The sequence below is a fragment of the Colletotrichum destructivum genome, chromosome 3, assembly GCF_034447905.1.
Source record: "Colletotrichum destructivum chromosome 3, complete sequence".
Lineage (NCBI taxonomy): Eukaryota > Fungi > Ascomycota > Sordariomycetes > Glomerellales > Glomerellaceae > Colletotrichum > Colletotrichum destructivum.
The window spans coordinates 2,566,391-2,583,251 of NC_085898.1; the positions used below are offsets into that span (position 1 = coordinate 2,566,391).

A 16,861-nucleotide genomic window follows, 5' to 3' on the forward strand; every position below is an offset into this window, starting at 1 on the left:
TCTTCCCCTCCTTCTCCTCCTCCCCGCAAGGAAAATGTCGCATCTCTTTCCGTCGTCGGGACATCGAGCCGATCGTGAGGCTATTTACAAGCGGTTACGAGCAAGCATTGACCTAATAAAAAGGCGGAGGCGGGGGACGGGGGGCGGGGACCGGAGGTGGAGTGGTGAACCGTCACACAGCGCCGGACCTGCCGGATGTGGTCCTCCGTAAGATGTATAAGCGCGCAAGGGCCAGTACTACATAACAGAGACGAAGATCCGTCCCCCGTACTCTGTATGTCGGCGACGGTCCCGTTGGCAATGTGGACCCGTGATCTGTAGGTTGGCACACACGGTTGGAGCTTGGGAGAGCATGCTGGTCATTTTGTGGTATCTCATTACTCTATGCTTGGGATCGTTTGACCAACCTTCCCAACCATCACAACCCGCCCTCTCGGATACCAGACACAATTCGATACGAGGGCGGTTCTATCCTGCCGAGTTCTGGTGACATGCCTGATCCTAGACGACACTGATCACGTAGTCTTCCATTGGGGAGTTGCGCCACACGAAAAATGCAGCTCCGCCGGGTGTAGAACTGCCACCAAAGGTTTGCCGCTTGACCGTGTGGTGTTTCCATCTTGGTCGATACGAGGGGTTCGTTCCGCATGAGTGATATGAAGCCCCGTCCACTACACACGCCCTAGCCACCCTAGCAAGACTCGTTGATCATCACGTCAAGGTGCCTGCCGGCCACACAAACCATCACGGCATCCAACGACGCCATGAGCTTGTGTTGACCACAACACCCGACGCTTCCGCACAGCATAACATACATTTGCCGTCGATGCGGAATCACGGAGTGAGGCCTGGTTCCGCATTCCTAATGCGAACTCTGGCCTCCCTCACGAGAGCCTTGGCCTCCTCGACCTCGAAGCCGTCCTGCGTCAGCTCCGTTCCCAGCCGATTCGCCGTCGCATAGTCCGCTGTCCGCATGGCATGCTTCGCGAGCCACATGCGTGCCTTGCTTGTCGACGCAGTCACGCCGGTGCCTTCGTTTGCGCCCTCCTTCAGGCCGTCTCCGTTACCCTCATCGTCCGATGCGCCGGGGGAGTCGTTGTGTATCGCGATCGATTCGTTCAACGCGTTGTCGGCGGTTGATTCCCCCCCTTCTTGCGCGAGACAGAGCTCCATGTAGGCCTTTGCCTCTTCCTCGTCGCCGAGGTGGTCGTACATGCTGGCGATCTGGAAGAGCAGCTCCGGGTCTAGGTGACCTGTGGCGCCGCGGCTGCTGAGGAAGTCTCCCCCGCTCCCGAAGCTGTTCCCAGTGTCGTAGTATGCTTCAGCTAACAAGGCCCTCTTCAGCGCTTTGATGCCGTCCTGGTCGCGGCCCATCTTTTGCAAACACGAACCGACAGCCAGCCACATCTTGCCGTCCCAGGGCCTCAGGCCAGCTGCCTTCTTGTAGTACCAGAGACTGTAGGTGTGCATCTCCAGCATTTCATACGCTTGGCCGAGGCCGTACCATGCCCGATAGTCACGGCGGTTGGCATCGACTGCGCGGCGGTACGATTCGATTGCCGCATGAGTGTTCTTCATTTCCACGTACTCGTGGCCCATGAGCGTCCATGCCGAGAGGCAGGTCCGGTCAAGAGTCAGGGCTCGACGGAAGTAGTGCACCGCCTTCTCGTGCATGGACAGGAGGGAGTAGTAGTTGCCCACCACGACGCAGGATTCAGGCCGGAACTTGTCGATGCTCGAGCACAGGTGCGCGAGGAATGCGAGCTTCGGCCTCAGGTTCATGACGTAGAGGATGTTGGAGTAATGGTCCAGCGAGTCAAGCCTGTGAGGGTGTAGCGACAGCAACCGACTGAAATGTTGTTCGGCAGCGACAAGATCTTTCGAGTGGTATGTCAGCATGGCGTTGCACGTGAGAAGAAACGACGAGTCTGGAAATATGCCCATCAGCGAGTCCAATGAGTTGGCAAGTTCCGGTGTCGCTTGGTAGAGTTCGAGTGATGTGTAGAGATGCCAGATAAAGGAGACGATGTTTTGGGGGAGATGTTCTGCTATGCGACCCAGCTGGTGGGCGTTAGCTTGCTCGTTGTCCAGACTTGACGGGCCAGGGACTTACATCGTCCACGCGAGAAATAAGCTGGGTCATTTCTAGCCAACAGCCCCAATTCATCGGATACAAGTGGACGCTTCGCACGAAGTAGTCCATCGCCCTGTCCTCGTTCTTCTCCTTTGCGAGGACCATGCCGTAACTGAAGGATCGTCAGCAACGCGCGCGCGCACACACAAGCAATTGCGTATCTGCTCACAGGTATTCCAACCATCCCTGGCTACCGAGGACCTCTCCATCGTCCGTCGTGCGCTCGTCGAACCAGTTGCTGAGGAACCGGCTGACGGTGTTCAGCTGCTTGTTGATGACGTTCCCGAGGTCCTGCGGCCCCATCACCATCTCGGAATCCTCGTCCTTGCGCTTCTCCCCGGACATAAACTTGGCGTATAAGGCCAGGAACAAGCTTTTCTGGCTGAGCCGGGGCAGTTCGGTGCTGCTGCCCGCGGCCCTCGTCGTCTCGGCCTCCCCCCCTTTCGCCTTTCCCTTTCCCTTGGATGACCCTGAAACCCCTTCCGGGTTGGAACTCAAAACACTGGACAGAACGGAATCGGGCAAAAAGACGGCGGCGCAGCGGTCAAACTCCCTCGTGTCGAAGAAGGCTTTCGCCAGCAGGTACTTGTTGATCTCCCTAGCCTCAAGGAGGGCCTCTTCGGGATCGGCGTTGGGTGTGAGGACGGTCGGGACATATCGGGAATCGCCATCGGTAGCATCTGCGGATGGTTCGGGGATCGCGTTGAGGAGCTCTGCCGCCCTGAGATCAGATCAGCCGTCATGTACAAAGATCTTCATGCGCTGGGGCGACATGGAGCTTGCCATTTCGCGGACGAGTAGAGACACCGCTCGGAACACTTCACGACAGCATCCTGGAGCGACTCGCGGAGCTGCGACAGCTCATTCTCATTGAGCGACATCTCTGGGCATCCTTGGCCGGAGTGCCAAACAAATATGTCGGTCGATCGGTCGGTCGGCCTTTTGTTTTGCTGTCGCGCGTGGTGGACAGTAGGAACAGTAGGCAGCCGCGTAACGTCCAATTGGCCCGTATTCGAGAGTAGCAATTACGCCCCAACGGTTGATTGTCTCTTCCGCAGAAAATGGGAAAGCCGAGGAGAGCAAAGACAAGGGAAACAGGGCTGCTAAGGTTGGCGATGTAAGTGTTGTATTTCTTTGACCTGACGTAGTAAGGCTTAACGGCAGAAAAGAATCCACAAGGGAGATCCCCCCGGCGCGCGTGCTGGGCGCGACTACCTAGCTACGCTAAAACGACACTGGAACGCTGCTGTTTGCCCTGACCGCCTGCCGCGCCCCTCGTCTCCACTCCTCCCGATAAGCGGCCACTAAAGCGCCGGCCGACCCGAAATCTTGGAAGTTGATTGGATAGCACTGACTGTCAACGCCTGGGGCCACTGGAGGGAGGGGACGCATGGGACGGGCTGCCATCCCGAGTTCCCGCTTGTATCGACCGTTGACATGGGAAAAGGGCCCCGCCACCGCCTGCCCAAACGATGCGTGAAGATCGGATGAGGGGTACACTTCGTACCTCACCTGCCCGCACTTTTCGGATGTAAAACCAATTTAGACACCGGCGCATTTTAATTTCTGCTGCGATAACAAACCGCGGAAATTGCCCAACGATCATCCTCCGACAGGTTCGTCCTTCCCCGTCTCTCCTTGCTTCTCCTTCTTCCTTCTCCTCCTCCTCTCCCCACCCGGAGCAATCAATAGCTGTTCATTCTTGCGGATTCATCCTTGCTAACAAGTTACCCCTTTAAAGACTTACCTACCCAACAAACCACATCGCGCCGAGCCAGCAGTTACACCACACCGCATCAGTCAAGATGGCCAAGAAGACGACCCTCGCCGAGTTCGAGTCGGTATTCCCTAAGCTCGAGGAGGTCCTCCTCGAGCACGCGCAAAAGTACAAGCTTCCCAAGGAGGAGCTGGCATGGTACAAGAAGGCAAGCATACAGCCACACCAACCCGCCGAGGTCCACCGCCACCGCCGTCGCGACGACCTGGAACCACCGGGCCGTCCGTCGCGCTGGCGCGTGTGATGTCTCCTGTGATGATGGACATGGAGCCACCAAAAAGGGGGGAAAGAAGAAGAAAAAGAAGAACATTGAAGATTGACTGTTTCCGCCTTTTTTGCACCCCAACAGAGTCTCGAGATCAACACCCTCGGCGGAAAATGCAACCGCGGCATGTCGGTCCCCGACTCGGTCTCCCTGCTGCTCGACAAGCCCCTCAACGAGGAGGAGTATTTCCAGGCGGCGACGCTTGGCTGGATGACGGAGCTCCTACAGGCCTTTTTCCTCGTTTCGGACGATATCATGGACAGCAGCATCACGCGCCGCGGCAAGCCCTGCTGGTACCGGCACGAAGGCGTCGGCATGGTCGCCATCAACGACGCCTTCTTGCTCGAGGCCGCCATCTACACGCTGCTGCGCAAGTTCTTCCGCGAGCACGCTAGCTACGTCGACCTGCTCGAGCTTTTCCACGAGGTCACCTTCCAGACCGAGCTGGGCCAGCTCTGCGACCTTCTGACGGCCCCCGAGGAGCAGGTCAACCTCGACAACTTCAGCATGGAGAAGTACCGCTTCATTGTCGTCTACAAGACGGCCTACTACTCCTTCTACCTGCCCGTCGCCCTCGCCCTCCACTGCCTCAACATCGCCACCCCCAAGAACCTCAAGCAGGCCGAGGACATCCTCATCCCCCTCGGTGAGTACTTCCAGATTCAGGACGACTACCTCGACAACTTCGGCCTGCCCGAGCACATTGGCAAGATCGGCACCGATATCATGGACAACAAGTGCAGCTGGCTCGTCAACCAGGCCCTGCAGATCGCCACCCCCGAGCAGCGCAAGATACTCGAGGACAACTACGGCCAGAAGGACAAGACCAAGGAGGCCGTCATCAAGAAGCTCTTTGACGACATGAAGCTCAAGGAGCGCTACCACGAGTTCGAGGAGAAGCGCGCCAACGAAATCAAGGTCATGATTGACAACATTGACGAGAGCGAGGGTCTCAAGAAGGGTATCTTTGAGGCCTTCCTCGCCAAGATCTACAAGCGCAGCAAGTAGACCGTGTCTGTTTATCCCCCTCATACATAATTAATGCGGTCTCTCTGCGTGGGTCATCGTCGTTACACCCTTGCCAGAGCCGGGCGGGGAGTAGGGGTTCTCGTCAACAAAGGGGCAAGGAGAGAAGGAGAAGGAAAGATACCTGAGTCCGATTGATTTCGACAGAGATGACAACGACAATAGACAGTTAGAATCATGCATATCCATTATTAAAGTAAAACAAAAGAAAAAAATGCTCCAACTAGATTTTTTGATCTTCGTTTCCCTGCCGCTGGTTCGTTCATCTCTCTCAAAGTTGATTTTTGTGACCGACATATTCGTCGGCACGCGGGTATCTTACATGTTAAATGACCCATTACGCCCAGGATCGCGAGCACAGCCTCTGTGCGCATCGCTCCTTTCACTACAAGCACGCGGTCTTTCTCTCCTCGCCAGCTTTCCTCCTTGGGTTTCTCGTTCAACGTCCCTCAACGGCGTCAACGGCAACCTCAGTACCTGACGGTGCCGCTCCGCCCAAGACCTTGTGGTACGCGAGGCACTGCATCACGGCCTCTGTCACGCTCCACAAAGTTGATCAACGGCAAGTCTTCGTCGTCTCGTCTCGACGACCGTCTCGGCACCGATGGCATGGTGGGCTGCTCATTGGAAACGGCGCGACGAAGGGCGGCGCCGCCGCCCGCCGTGGAGCGGCTTCTCGGCCGCGAAGCCGCGGACTGAGAAGCCATGCGCTGGGGAGGATAGGCCTTCGATGTGCCCATGCGTGTGACGGTCTGCAGCTGGGGTCCCAGATTTGCGTCTGGCTGGTCCCATCCCGTCGCCATGTCGATCAGAGGCTTGCCGCTGGGCGCTTTGACGCCGCGGCCCTGGGCGTCTCGCCAGGCGGCAGGCAGATCGGGTACCTTAGGCGTCAGGTCAACCAGAGGCTGCGGCATCTCTCGCCTCCCCGACGACGACGACCCGCCGTCGGATGTTTTCGGACGGGACGAGGCGGTCGGACGGGCCGCTACGGGCCGCGATCGGCTCCGCGGCATAGGTGTCGGGTCTATTGCCGTGGATCGAGATGACCGCACTGTACCTCTTCTCTCCGGCAACTGCCTGTCAGGCTCCGGAACCTGGCTCAGAAGCGACTGCCCCCCTGTAAAGGGATTGTCGGGCGACTGGTGCTGTTCTTCGGCGGCGGCCTTCTCTGCCTGTTGTTTGCGTCCCTCGTAGCCGTGGCCGAGCAGACCACCGGACCTGAACTCCTGGTCCCTAGCGAAGGGGTCGATAAGCTTCTTCGCCGCGGGTTGAGATAGATTGGGGGTAGTCCTTGATCGCGAGACAACCTTGTGGGTGTGTCTGGACGTGGAGAGCTGCTCCACTTGTCGCGCCGCATGTCTGTCCGAGTCTTTGCCAAAATCCTCCACCGGCTTGTCGAACTTGTCCATATCGAGTAGCGGGGAGAACGTCCCGATCGTGTAAGGTGTCTCGTCGATAGAGGCCCTGGTTCGGTGCACGGTCCCGCTTCTGGAAAGAGTGCCGGCTCTCGAGACGGCCTTGTCGGCGCCGCCGTGGTGAGACTTTGACTTCTTGGTCAGATCGACTTTCTTGTTGACCAAGTACCAGCTGCGCCACCCGTGAATGGTCTTCCGGAAGTCTTCGGCGAGCCTGGTGTCATCCGTGGCAAAGAAGTGGATGAAATTTTCGGTGTTCTGGAAAACGCTATGCTTCTGCTGGCTCTTGACCGCAACCCAGTTCTTCTTTGGTGGCTTGATGGTTTTTATTATGTCCTTCTCGGTGGCCACATATATGTCAAAGTCGGACAGATGGCACAGCGAGACGGCGTCCTTGTCCGACAGCTTGGCGTCCTTCTTTTTGGAAGAAAATACCTGACCGCTCTCCATCAGTGTGATGTAGCGCTTGTTCCATTTCCCAGGTCGCTGACTGTGGTACAGCGCGAAATTGGCGAAACCTGGGGGCGGATCAATGGTGCGAGGCACACCTTCGAGGTTCAGGTCGGGGTTCGTGTCTACAGAGTCACCTGGGATGATAAGTAGGCAATGCTGGGTGTCGCGGTCCCAGGAATTCAAGACGTCCCTCACGCGCTCGTAGCGTCTCAACCGGCGGTCCAGACCGAAGGCGAAGTAGCACTCGTGCACTACGCTGGTTTGCGGGTTGATGTTGTGGGTCATGAGGTTGGCGGCCGAGTACAGTATCTCACTGGGGGTCGTATCGGGCGTCACAGGCAAACTGATGGACGACTGCAGGCAGCGAATCGTCACTCGCTGGGAAATCAAGTTAGCAATGGCCAGCCTAGGTACGACGTAGTACAGCAGACTGGCTCGGTCGGCCAAAAAAGATAGACTCACGCGTTCACCAGCATTGCTGGCCGAGGCCGGGGCGTCGGTCCGGGGAACTATGCCGCCGCCGCCGGCTTGGATGAAGCGCGAGGGGTCCATCTCGCTCACGGGCCTACAGTCGAGGGTGAGGGGCCGAAAGTATGCAGAAGGGGCCTTGGTGAGAGTGGCAGGGTCGGACCTGCGACCTTTTCTGAGAAAGAAGGCGAACTTGTCGACTATAGGACTTCGAACTCGGGGCGGGGCGTCGGGGATGGCATCCAATTGAGCCTGGAGTCGAGCGAGATCTTTTGCTTTTTGCTCGGCTAAGATGCGATCGGTCTCTGCTTCAAGACGGGAAACCTCTTCGGCCCAGCGGGCGGTGTGTTCCTGTTCCTGCCCCCTGCGACGGCGGTACTCTTCCTCTTCCTCGGCCTGTTGGTGCTGGTGCTGTTCCTCCTTCCGGGCGATGTGATGTTCCCACTGAGCGGTGCGGATGAGGTCCTTGTCGAGGACAGGCTGGAGGGCAAGCTTGGTGATGATTTGGGAACGAGTGTGGTCGGCTCTGGCAGAGAGCTCAAGGTCGGCGCATGACGAGTGGGAAGAGAGCAGGGCCGGGTTGTGGGAGCGAGGCCGCAGATGAGGGCTGGGGAGCGGGAAGAGGAGTCGGTCGCGTGCTTGGGTCGGTACAGGCGGTGGTAACCCAAGAGGGAGTGGTGGTATCGGTGGCGGCGGTGGTGGTTCGAGTGGTGGTGGTGGTGGTGTTGGTGTTGGTGCGGTTCCCCGAGCCGGCGCGAGTGCATCGGGTGCACGCAGTTTCGCTCTCGGCGCCGCATCAGCAGCTGACGCTTCAGCGGCGTGTTGTAATAACGCTGATCCTGCAGATGGAACAGACGGACCGGGGCCAAGAGCGTACAAAGGGGTCTGAGTGGAGGAAACCCCTGGGGCTGGGAACCTGGACCCGGAAGAGGAGCGCGCTAAGGAGAAAAGGGAACCTGGTTCGCTGGGGGGTCTGGGGCCGTGACCACCACCGCCTGCTGCTGCTGCTGCTGTGTCTGCATTTGCAGTGTTTGCATTGGCACTGGCCCGGGACGGAGATGCGGAGGAGGAAGGCGAAGAAGAAAAATAATAAGGGGGTGAAGACCCTCCATGCAAGGGGCCGTCGGCTGCGTTGGGGGCCGTCTTTGGCCGTCGTCGGTTGGGGTAGCTGAACCGTACAGGGGATTGGGGGGGCGGCGTCGGGACACCTCCTCTTCTTCTTCTTCCTCCTCGTCCAGCTACACTAGCAAGACCGTAGCCAGTACTGGCGCGGCTGATGGGGGATCCTTGGTCGACAGCGAACTTGTTATTCTTCTTATTGCTGCTGCTGTTGTCCCTGTTGTCGTTATTCTCATCCAGCAGGTCGTGCCATTGCCATTGCAGCGTCAATTGCGGTGCCCCCGATGATGTTTGCGGTGTCGATGCAGATGATGCCAGCAACGGCGCAGTGCGTCGTCTCCTCAACGAAGCCGGTGTTTGCTGCCGTTGCGTAGGTTGCACCTCATCAAATATCGCCTCTTCGTCGACGGCAATGCCGATGCAGGCGCCAATGCTTGTCGCCGTTCCCGTTTCCGTCGTGGCATTCGACACCGTCTCGTCATCCTGGAAAATGTCCACTTCCCAGTCCCGCCAGTCGCGCCCAAAGTCAAGAACACTTTTATGCTCCCGTAGGCTCCTGTACCGCGTCATTCTTCCGGCGGTGACGCTGTGGACCCGTCGAGGTGGATGCGGCGCAGGAGATTTAGGTGGCCCTGGGCCTGCCGAGATGGTCCGACTTAGACGCGGAAACCCTTCCATTGCGCGATATTATTCTCTTACTCTTTCTCTCTCTCTCTCTCTCTTTCTCTCTCCGTCCCTCCTTCTGTTTGTGCGGACGCGAGCTTCCGCCTGTACAAATGGTCCGAATGCTGCCGTAACCGACCGAGCAAATAGTATTGCTTCCTCAGCGTCGCACTTAGACGTCGACCGATGGGATGATACGAGATGGAGCGGGTTCTTTCCCCCCGGGATCCTCGTCCGATAGCGTCGATGGTCGATGGTGGTAGCGGCGACCGAGGCGGCGGCAGCGGCCCAGTCCGCTGGAACCCTCGAGCTGATCCCCCAGCTCCAGCAGGGAACACTCGAACGTTATTTTGCCCTGCTCTGCACTATTTGGCTCAGGACCCTGCCGATCATGCAAGTGATAGATAACGACAACGGGATAGGGCGCCCGTTGATACAAACGATGTCTTTCGGTCCCCGGCTACTGGGCCAGGTGGGGGGGAAGGAAACCCAAAAAAACAAAACAAAAAAAAGGAAGAAGAAAACACTAATTAAATTAGATGGCCACAATAGGAGCATCGACAAGATGCCATAAAAAACTGAAGAAGAAGAAGTATGATTGAGGAGGGAAACAATTTGTCGTATCGCACAAATGGTCGAAATCGTCCAACCCTCGGGATACCGAAAGCAGATGAGAAGGGTGCGAGGGAAGGAAAGAGTGGCGAGACCTCTTCCCATAAGTTGGGGTCCGCCAGGACAAGCGATAAGGGAGGCCTTTTACATCTTTTCTCGACTCGTGCCTCATTCTCTGCCATGAAGGGCCACCTATTGAGAACGCGTCAGTCCGGTTTCGCGAGTCGTCGAGGCATGCAGCACAATGCACCGAAGCGCGAGCCCACATCGTGTGCCGAATGCCAGTCTCTGGTCTTTTAATTTGCACCCGTCGATTGTGCCATCGCCCACCCCTCGATGCCGCATTCCAGCCCGCATCTGTCCTACGTCTTGTGCCCATCGTGTTTACACTCTTCCAGAACGAGCAACGCGACGCCACTCGACACACAATATTAGACGTGTACTGGGCCGGCTACAGGCGGGTAATGGGTTACATTTCAGTGGCAGAGATGAATTCGTGATTTGGAATTGGTCTCACTGTTGGCCGTACTGCTTTGCTCACTCGTCTCTGGCCCCACCGCCAGCTCCGGCCACTTGTCCAAACCAAGGGTTTTCTCGTCCTGGATCGATATCTGCAACTCGGCATGGGAGAATCAACTGTTATCGCACAATGACCAGAAGCGTCCGAACATGCAACCATGTCGCTAAGAGCTGTGTGCCAAGACCACGTCGTGCCTGCAAACAGCATGGCCTCTTCTCCGTATTCCTTAGCGGATCCTTCACCCTAACACTGAGTCTCAGGCTTTCTCAAACTGTCTGTCGAGCCGCCGATGCAGGCGCGTGCACTACTTCACTACCGATCCAGATCAGTGTCGGAAGGCGTGTACTTCGCGTCTCCACCACCCGATGAAGTCGTTTGTCGACACATCGATGCCCAGGTCCTTGAGTGCACGTGTGCTGAGATGGCAGTCATATGGCCGTTGGACGCTCGCGTTCGGGTCGTTGCCTTCGGTGTTGGCAATGATTCCGTCCATAGGGAGACCCATAATGTCTGCGAACGTCTGGCAAATCTCGTACTTGGTCATCTTATCCTCACTGGAGAACTGGAGGACCTTGGGCATCGAGCTGCGGTCACTGGCCTCGAGGTATTTGCCCGCGATATCTGCTGCAGGTCAGTAGCCATGTCTGCTATTTTGGGGGGGTGGGGGAGTACACATACCGTGACATACGCGACCGACATCTTCTGTGTTCGTGGGGTATCGAATAGCCCAATGGTCCATCTTCACCTTGGACTGACCATCCTGGGTCTTCCATAACGTGTCCATAAGGATATTGGTGGCACTCTCAGCCGGTGTGTGGGCTTTCCCGTAGAGAACAGGAACTCGAAGGACGAGGCCAAGACCTTCGAGGCCGGCCGCCTTGTATTCCTCCAAGACGGCGAGTTCGCCGTCCAGCTTGGTCTGGCCGTAGAGATTGGTCGGCCCAGTCGGTGCGTCTGCCTCGTAGGGTGCCTCTCCGGGCTTACCGGAGAAGACGTAGTCCGTCGATATGTAGATAAGCAGGGTGGAACGAGCAGCACAGAGGTTGGCAAGCGACTTGGTGGCTGCGACGTTCAGCGCCCTGGCAGCATCCGGGTCGCTGTCCACCTTGTCGGGGAACCTCTGGGCGGCGCCTGTTAACCATCACCAATAAGTCAATCACGTATGAAAAGAGAACAAGATCCAAATAGAAGCAAACGGTGGAGACAAACAGTGTACGACTACTTGGGGCCTAAGGTGATCTGTTAGTCCTGACTGCTGTGGTATGTTGGAGGTGAGGGTGAGGGGACGGGCCGACTCACTTGGACTCGTCGAGAAACTTCTCAACCTCCGAAGTTTTGCTCAGGTCGACTTTGAAGACGGAAACTCCATCGGCGCGGGAGAATCCGGTACCCTTGACGTTCCAACTCCGGAGTTCGAAAGCTCTAGCTACCTGTCGTCCGAGAAGACCGGTGGCACCGGTCACGACAACGTTCTTGCCCGCCATGTCTGGAAATGCAAAGAGAACTTTGATGTGTTTTGCTAAGTAAAATTGCAGAAGCAGCCTGGTCTTCTATCGCTTTCGGTTTAAAAAATGCGGTCCCGCTGGTAAGGTAAGGTAAGGTAGGTAGAATAGTCACTGATGAGGCTCGTTCAGTGACACCTGATGGAAAGCTCTGGTCACTCAGCTACCCCGCGGTGGGGCTAGCCATTCAGTTGCGCAAACTCAATTGGGTCAATACCCGGATAGCTACATCATTCTCTCATAATGCATATGATTGACAGAGACAGACAGGTATTTCCATTCACCCTTCCAAACCTTCACATCCCAACACCAAGCCGCAGCATCGTAGGGGCAGCGCATTGTGGCTTCACTCCCCTTTCATCGGATGAACTTTTTCGAAGCATGCAGCATCGCGGCTAGTTCCGCCAGACTCCTTCCGGACCGCGACACCCCAAGCTGACATACCGCGATGCAAAAATTCCAGGCTAAGCTTCGCGTTCCAACGACGAAAGTGTCCAAGAAAACCGACTCGTCGCCAGGAATTGCTCCAATCTCCCAATTTGAAAAGTCGCCCGCCATTAGACATGCGGCTGCGTGGCCACACGCTCACAATGGCAAGGGGGGCACACGGCTTTTTCCAGCGACGATTCGAGCTTCAACGCTAGGCATTCGACTCGCCGTTTCGCCCATGTCCACGGATCCCTGGATTGGGGGCTGAGAATACCGCAATTCTTCAGGAATCGAGTCATGACTTACTCGACCGGATGTATCCTTACCGCTGGGGCTTCGCTTCTGCAATGCCATAAATGGGCATACAAAAAGCACTGTCGCTTTTCGCCCACCTTTCGATCAGAAAATCTCCGGCCGGCCAGGGTGGGCGACGTAACCCTCCGTGACAAGCGGAACCCTCGAGGGGTGGGGTTTCTCTGAGGTGCGTTTGTCGGTCCTGGTGAGGATTTGCTTGAGGTGGAAAGAGGCATGCACAGGGAGGTCCTCGCCAAGTCTCACATGATCGACGGAACCATCGTCTCTTCAAGGATGGCTTGCGCAATGGACTCCGACGGAAGGGGGCTACGCATCTTTTCCGTTCGAAGGGAGGGAACTTGGGAGCTAGGCGTCCTCTCCCTTGCCGACACAAGACGTCTCGGTCGGCCCCATCAGGTACGATCGCACCTGGAGACGGCACGAGGACGATGGTTTTCCAGGCCTGCATCCTCGCGCCAGAAAATGGCGCACCTCCGCGACTCGGCCGGGCATACTTGTTTCTACTGGATCCTCTCCGCTCCGGAAGCAATTGATAATTGCTATCCAAGCACCGACGAACTACCGACTGTCTGGGCAAAGCATCACTTGGAACCCGCCCTTGTCCAGTTGGCAAACGCCAGGTCACCAGGGAATCCCGCGTGGCGACGGGACGTTGCCATGTCTGTGAGTATGCGCTAAGAAGCAGGCGAGCGAGCCGTTCTGCTTTTTTACCCCTTTTCTCTATTCAAACTTGTGCAGGCCCACTGCTGCTGCTTGATCCTTTTCGGATGCTACACTAGAACCACCATGCTTCGGAGCCTTACCTATAGAGCTCGTCAAGAACCCACGGACGAAGGGGTGCGGGCACGCGGGTCTCTTGATGCGGCGGGGAAAATGCGAGCTGTGTAGATAGGTGTACGGGTGCCATGTGTAGTATTGCTCCTCTACCGGGTGGGTATCGTACGTCTGTCGTCTCTGTGTCTATTTGTTCTAAAGAAAATTTATGTTTCGCCGCCGTGACATCGGTTGCTACGTCGTCTAATACGACGTCTCAATCCAACGCAATCCCGGGTGAAGGAAAGAGGGGCCGGCCCTTTGATTTGTTTTTGTCGCTCGCGAGCAACTTCCGCGTCCGGCCCAACATTGAACGGCAAGCCGCTCCGCCATGTTCATGCATGCATGTATATGTACAGGTATATCGAAACGTCGTCAGAGGGTGAGGGATAGTGAGCATGGAGAACCAAAGAAGTGCCAGTCCTCTTTCCAGTGCTCAGAAGCTCCCCGAGCTGGTGGTTGAATACAGTTTCGCTTCGTAGTTTCCGCGGCCGGGAGCCTCGTCCCTCCCCATGGGCTCCCCCTTACCCCCACGAGGGGTCGAGTCACGCTTGTCGTCGTAGACGACGTTGACCTCGGTTGTGCGCATGATGCCGTCGTACGTCATGATCTCCTCCTCGCTCGTCGTCGGCGAGTGCGACCGGATCTCGGACCGGCCCTTCATGCTCTTGAGTTGGAACGTGTCGGCGTGATGGTGGTGGTGATGCGACGCGGCGCGGCCGCGAGTCGCTGTGGCCGTGGCCGTGGCCGTCGTGCGGGACTTCCTGGTCGGGTCGCCGCTTTGGCCGTAGCCGTAGCGGGGGTTGGAGGAGCTCTTGAGCGAGGCGAAGAACTTGGGGAACCAGCGGAGGAAGAGGCCGCGCAGGGCCGGCGCCGAGGCGGCAATGATGGCAAGGTTCGTCTCGACGGCCGAGTAGGTGAAGCGGATGTCGTACGTTGGGTCTTGCTCGTTGATGTGGTACGAGACCTCGATCAGCCACGCGAGGCGGAGCACGCTGATGGCGGTGACGCTGGGAGGTTGTGAGAAAAGTGTGTGCGGAGGAAACGTGACAGTTCGCGCGTTTGACTTACACGGCTCCAAGGGCGAAGACGGCGAGCAACGCTATCTTGACCCGGATCTGCATCTTTAGTCCGAGGAAGATCCAGAAGGGCAGGGCGAGGGCCAGGACATCAGTGAAGATGGTCAGAGACGCGGTGCTGACGTAGAAGGCGCCCATATCAATACACTTGCCCTCGGTCGGTGGATTGCGGCCCGCCTTCTCCCAGAAGTAGCTGATGGGTTGGCACTGGAAGACGACGGTTGTGAAGATGGCGATCATGAGCGCAATGTTGAAGACGTTGAGCCCGATGATGGTGTATCGGATCGACCGCTTTTGCCCGCTCAAGCGCAGCAGGAACATCAACACCGACGTCTTGACTAGTGCAAGGATCGGGTTGTACAGCAGCTGGATGATGTAGTTCCACAGGCTGCCAAGCCGACTGTCGGCCTCCATGGGAATGTCGTAGACGTGGACACCAAGGAAGGCATATCGCATGCCCATGTAGGATGCTGCCGTCTCGGCGACGGACTCCGCCTGAAGGTATCGTGGTGAGCAACCAACCAACCCGTGTTCGAATGGGGTTTCAATGCTCGCGCAACGAGCTTACTTACCATTGCAAAACATATCAACCCGTCGTCTGTCGGGGTTACCTGGTTAGCAATCCACGTTGATCTGGACGGGGTGATCTGCCCTGCACCCTGGGTCTGTGTCTTTTGATAAGTAAGATTTTGCGGATCACTCACCCCAGCCAAATTGCTTCGTGCTGACTCGACTGTACACCCGCAGGGCCACGACAATGAGGGCGATGGCGGGGAAGAAGAAGAGCACAAAGAAACCGATGTGTTGGAGATGCGAGTACGGGTACGGGTAATCGTTCGATATGGGCGGCAGCGGAGGAGGGGTGCTGGAGGGATCGACGTCCCTCTGCTGGCTGTACTGCGCCGCGTGGACTAGAGCCGCGATAGCCTGCGACATGTTGGCTCCGAATCCCCCTCGATCGATGTTGTTGTGTTCAGTCAAATGCCGACAGAGCTCTCCTCGAGCTCGACTGAGCCTTGACTGGCAGGTCGAGGGGGGTCGGCTACTTGAGACGGGGGCGCGGAAAACAGCTCAACAGGAAAGATTGGGAACAGGAGTCGGTTCTATATGCCATTGCCACCCCCCCTGGAGTAAGACTGCGGGTTACTGGGAAGGGGGAAGGTCTTTTTCTCTTGTCTTGTAACGAAAACGAACTGCAAGCCGGCGCCGAGATACAGAGAGAGGGAGGGAAAGGCAGAGAGATTGGCACGATGTCTAACTGGGAATGGTCAATCTCTCTGCTTCCTCTTGCAGCGGACAGGGCTTAGGCAGAGAGACGAACGGAACAGCGGCAGTCGAGACCTCTGGGTGACATTTGCCTCTGAACAGCTACCTGTAGCGCCCGAGATTCCAAAACAGATCTTGTTACCAGCCATGTGGGCGCGGCCATGGAAGAACTGGATCTCGGTAGGACGACGTGGTAACCCTACACGCCACGGACTTCCACTCGTCCCCCTTGTTACCTGCTGCTTGATATCTAGCAAGGGTTTCTCGTATGTACTCGGGGGAGTCGGGGGAGCGTAAGGTCCTTGGCCGAAGGTGTGAGGAGGGCCCGAGGGTTTGGCCGTCCTCCGTACCTTACGTCCCACCGTCGATCAAGTTGGCAATTTTGGGTACATCCACGGTGACCTGGAGAGACACTCTCAACGGTCCGACACAATCGTTTGACACTTGCATCCGTTGACACCATTGGGCATCAGTGGCGTAAGAAGGGAGTTGCCGTCCCATGCCCATCCCGCTCCCTCCTCTCTTCATCTCTAACAGCTTCTGACGCGGTGGGCAAACGGGTAGCGGGCTCAGGTCCGTGAGATCCCGTCAACAAGCTTACTTTGAGAAAGATGGAGATTGAGGAGGAGAAGTCGGCCAGGAGCAAGAAGGGGGGGCAGAGGGAGGCCGAATGTACCCCGTCGTGATGCCCAAGGAGGAAAGGAAGCCGAACTCGTTCGCGTCTGGCCCCGCTGCACCTCTACGCCCTGCGGCTGGTCAGCCGATTCAAAAGGCGACTGACGCTGTAGCGGCCTGCAGGGTTGGGAGCTGGATGGTTGCGAGGAAGGGCGAGATCGCGGGCGCCATCTGGAGCCCAGGTATCCGGGGCTTGTCTCTCTGGGAGAGTGGTGAATTCTGGAAAATCGAACGATGTGCTCCGTCTATCTGATTCGTGGGGCGGAACCGGGGGTGGTTTCCTCTTAAAGTACGAATAGGTGCGGAGTAGTCCGTACAGAGTACATGGAC

The 16,861-nt window shown here is 57.2% G+C and overlaps 6 protein-coding genes across 6 annotated transcripts; 2 read left to right on the forward strand and 4 right to left on the reverse strand.

Moving 5' to 3' along the window:
- Nucleotides 1-834: 834 nt before the first annotated feature.
- On the reverse strand, nucleotides 835-3,015 carry CDEST_04860 (Putative tetratricopeptide-like helical domain superfamily; the record flags this gene model as incomplete). Its single annotated transcript, XM_062921019.1, has 4 exons — nucleotides 835-2,061; nucleotides 2,114-2,246; nucleotides 2,304-2,855; nucleotides 2,918-3,015. 4 exons carry the CDS (start codon nucleotides 3,013-3,015, stop codon nucleotides 835-837), a joined length of 2,010 nt encoding a protein of 669 aa, XP_062777070.1.
- Nucleotides 3,016-3,656: 641 nt separating this feature from the next.
- On the forward strand, nucleotides 3,657-5,652 carry CDEST_04861 (Putative polyprenyl synthetase, isoprenoid synthase domain superfamily). Its single transcript, XM_062921020.1, has 3 exons — nucleotides 3,657-3,750; nucleotides 3,876-4,059; nucleotides 4,261-5,652. Exons 2-3 carry the CDS (start codon nucleotides 3,940-3,942, stop codon nucleotides 5,182-5,184), a joined length of 1,044 nt encoding a protein of 347 aa, XP_062777071.1. The 5' UTR covers nucleotides 3,657-3,750; nucleotides 3,876-3,939; the 3' UTR covers nucleotides 5,185-5,652.
- CDEST_04862 (Putative PH-like domain superfamily, Ubiquitin-like domain superfamily) lies at nucleotides 5,428-9,335 on the reverse strand (the record flags this gene model as incomplete). Its single annotated transcript, XM_062921021.1, has 2 exons — nucleotides 5,428-7,448; nucleotides 7,533-9,335. The coding sequence occupies 2 exons, from the start codon at nucleotides 9,333-9,335 to the stop codon at nucleotides 5,673-5,675; spliced, it is 3,579 nt and encodes a 1,192-aa protein (XP_062777072.1). The 3' UTR covers nucleotides 5,428-5,672.
- Nucleotides 9,336-10,417: 1,082 nt separating this feature from the next.
- Nucleotides 10,418-12,091, reverse strand: CDEST_04863 (Putative dTDP-4-dehydrorhamnose reductase family, rmlD-like substrate binding protein). Its single transcript, XM_062921022.1, has 4 exons — nucleotides 11,752-12,091; nucleotides 11,662-11,681; nucleotides 11,131-11,583; nucleotides 10,418-11,073 (listed from the first exon to the last, which is right to left on the reverse strand). The coding sequence occupies exons 1-4, from the start codon at nucleotides 11,934-11,936 to the stop codon at nucleotides 10,778-10,780; spliced, it is 954 nt and encodes a 317-aa protein (XP_062777073.1). The 5' UTR covers nucleotides 11,937-12,091; the 3' UTR covers nucleotides 10,418-10,777.
- Nucleotides 12,092-12,224: 133 nt separating this feature from the next.
- CDEST_04864 (uncharacterized protein) lies at nucleotides 12,225-12,842 on the forward strand. Its single transcript, XM_062921023.1, has one exon. The coding sequence runs from the start codon at nucleotides 12,403-12,405 to the stop codon at nucleotides 12,649-12,651; it is 249 nt and encodes an 82-aa protein (XP_062777074.1). The 5' UTR covers nucleotides 12,225-12,402; the 3' UTR covers nucleotides 12,652-12,842.
- A 1-nt stretch (nucleotide 12,843) lies between these two features.
- On the reverse strand, nucleotides 12,844-16,827 carry CDEST_04865 (uncharacterized protein). Its single transcript, XM_062921024.1, has 4 exons — nucleotides 15,295-16,827; nucleotides 15,163-15,188; nucleotides 14,583-15,085; nucleotides 12,844-14,521 (listed from the first exon to the last, which is right to left on the reverse strand). The coding sequence occupies exons 1-4, from the start codon at nucleotides 15,524-15,526 to the stop codon at nucleotides 13,948-13,950; spliced, it is 1,335 nt and encodes a 444-aa protein (XP_062777075.1). The 5' UTR covers nucleotides 15,527-16,827; the 3' UTR covers nucleotides 12,844-13,947.
- Between the last annotated feature and the right edge of the window lie 34 nt (nucleotides 16,828-16,861).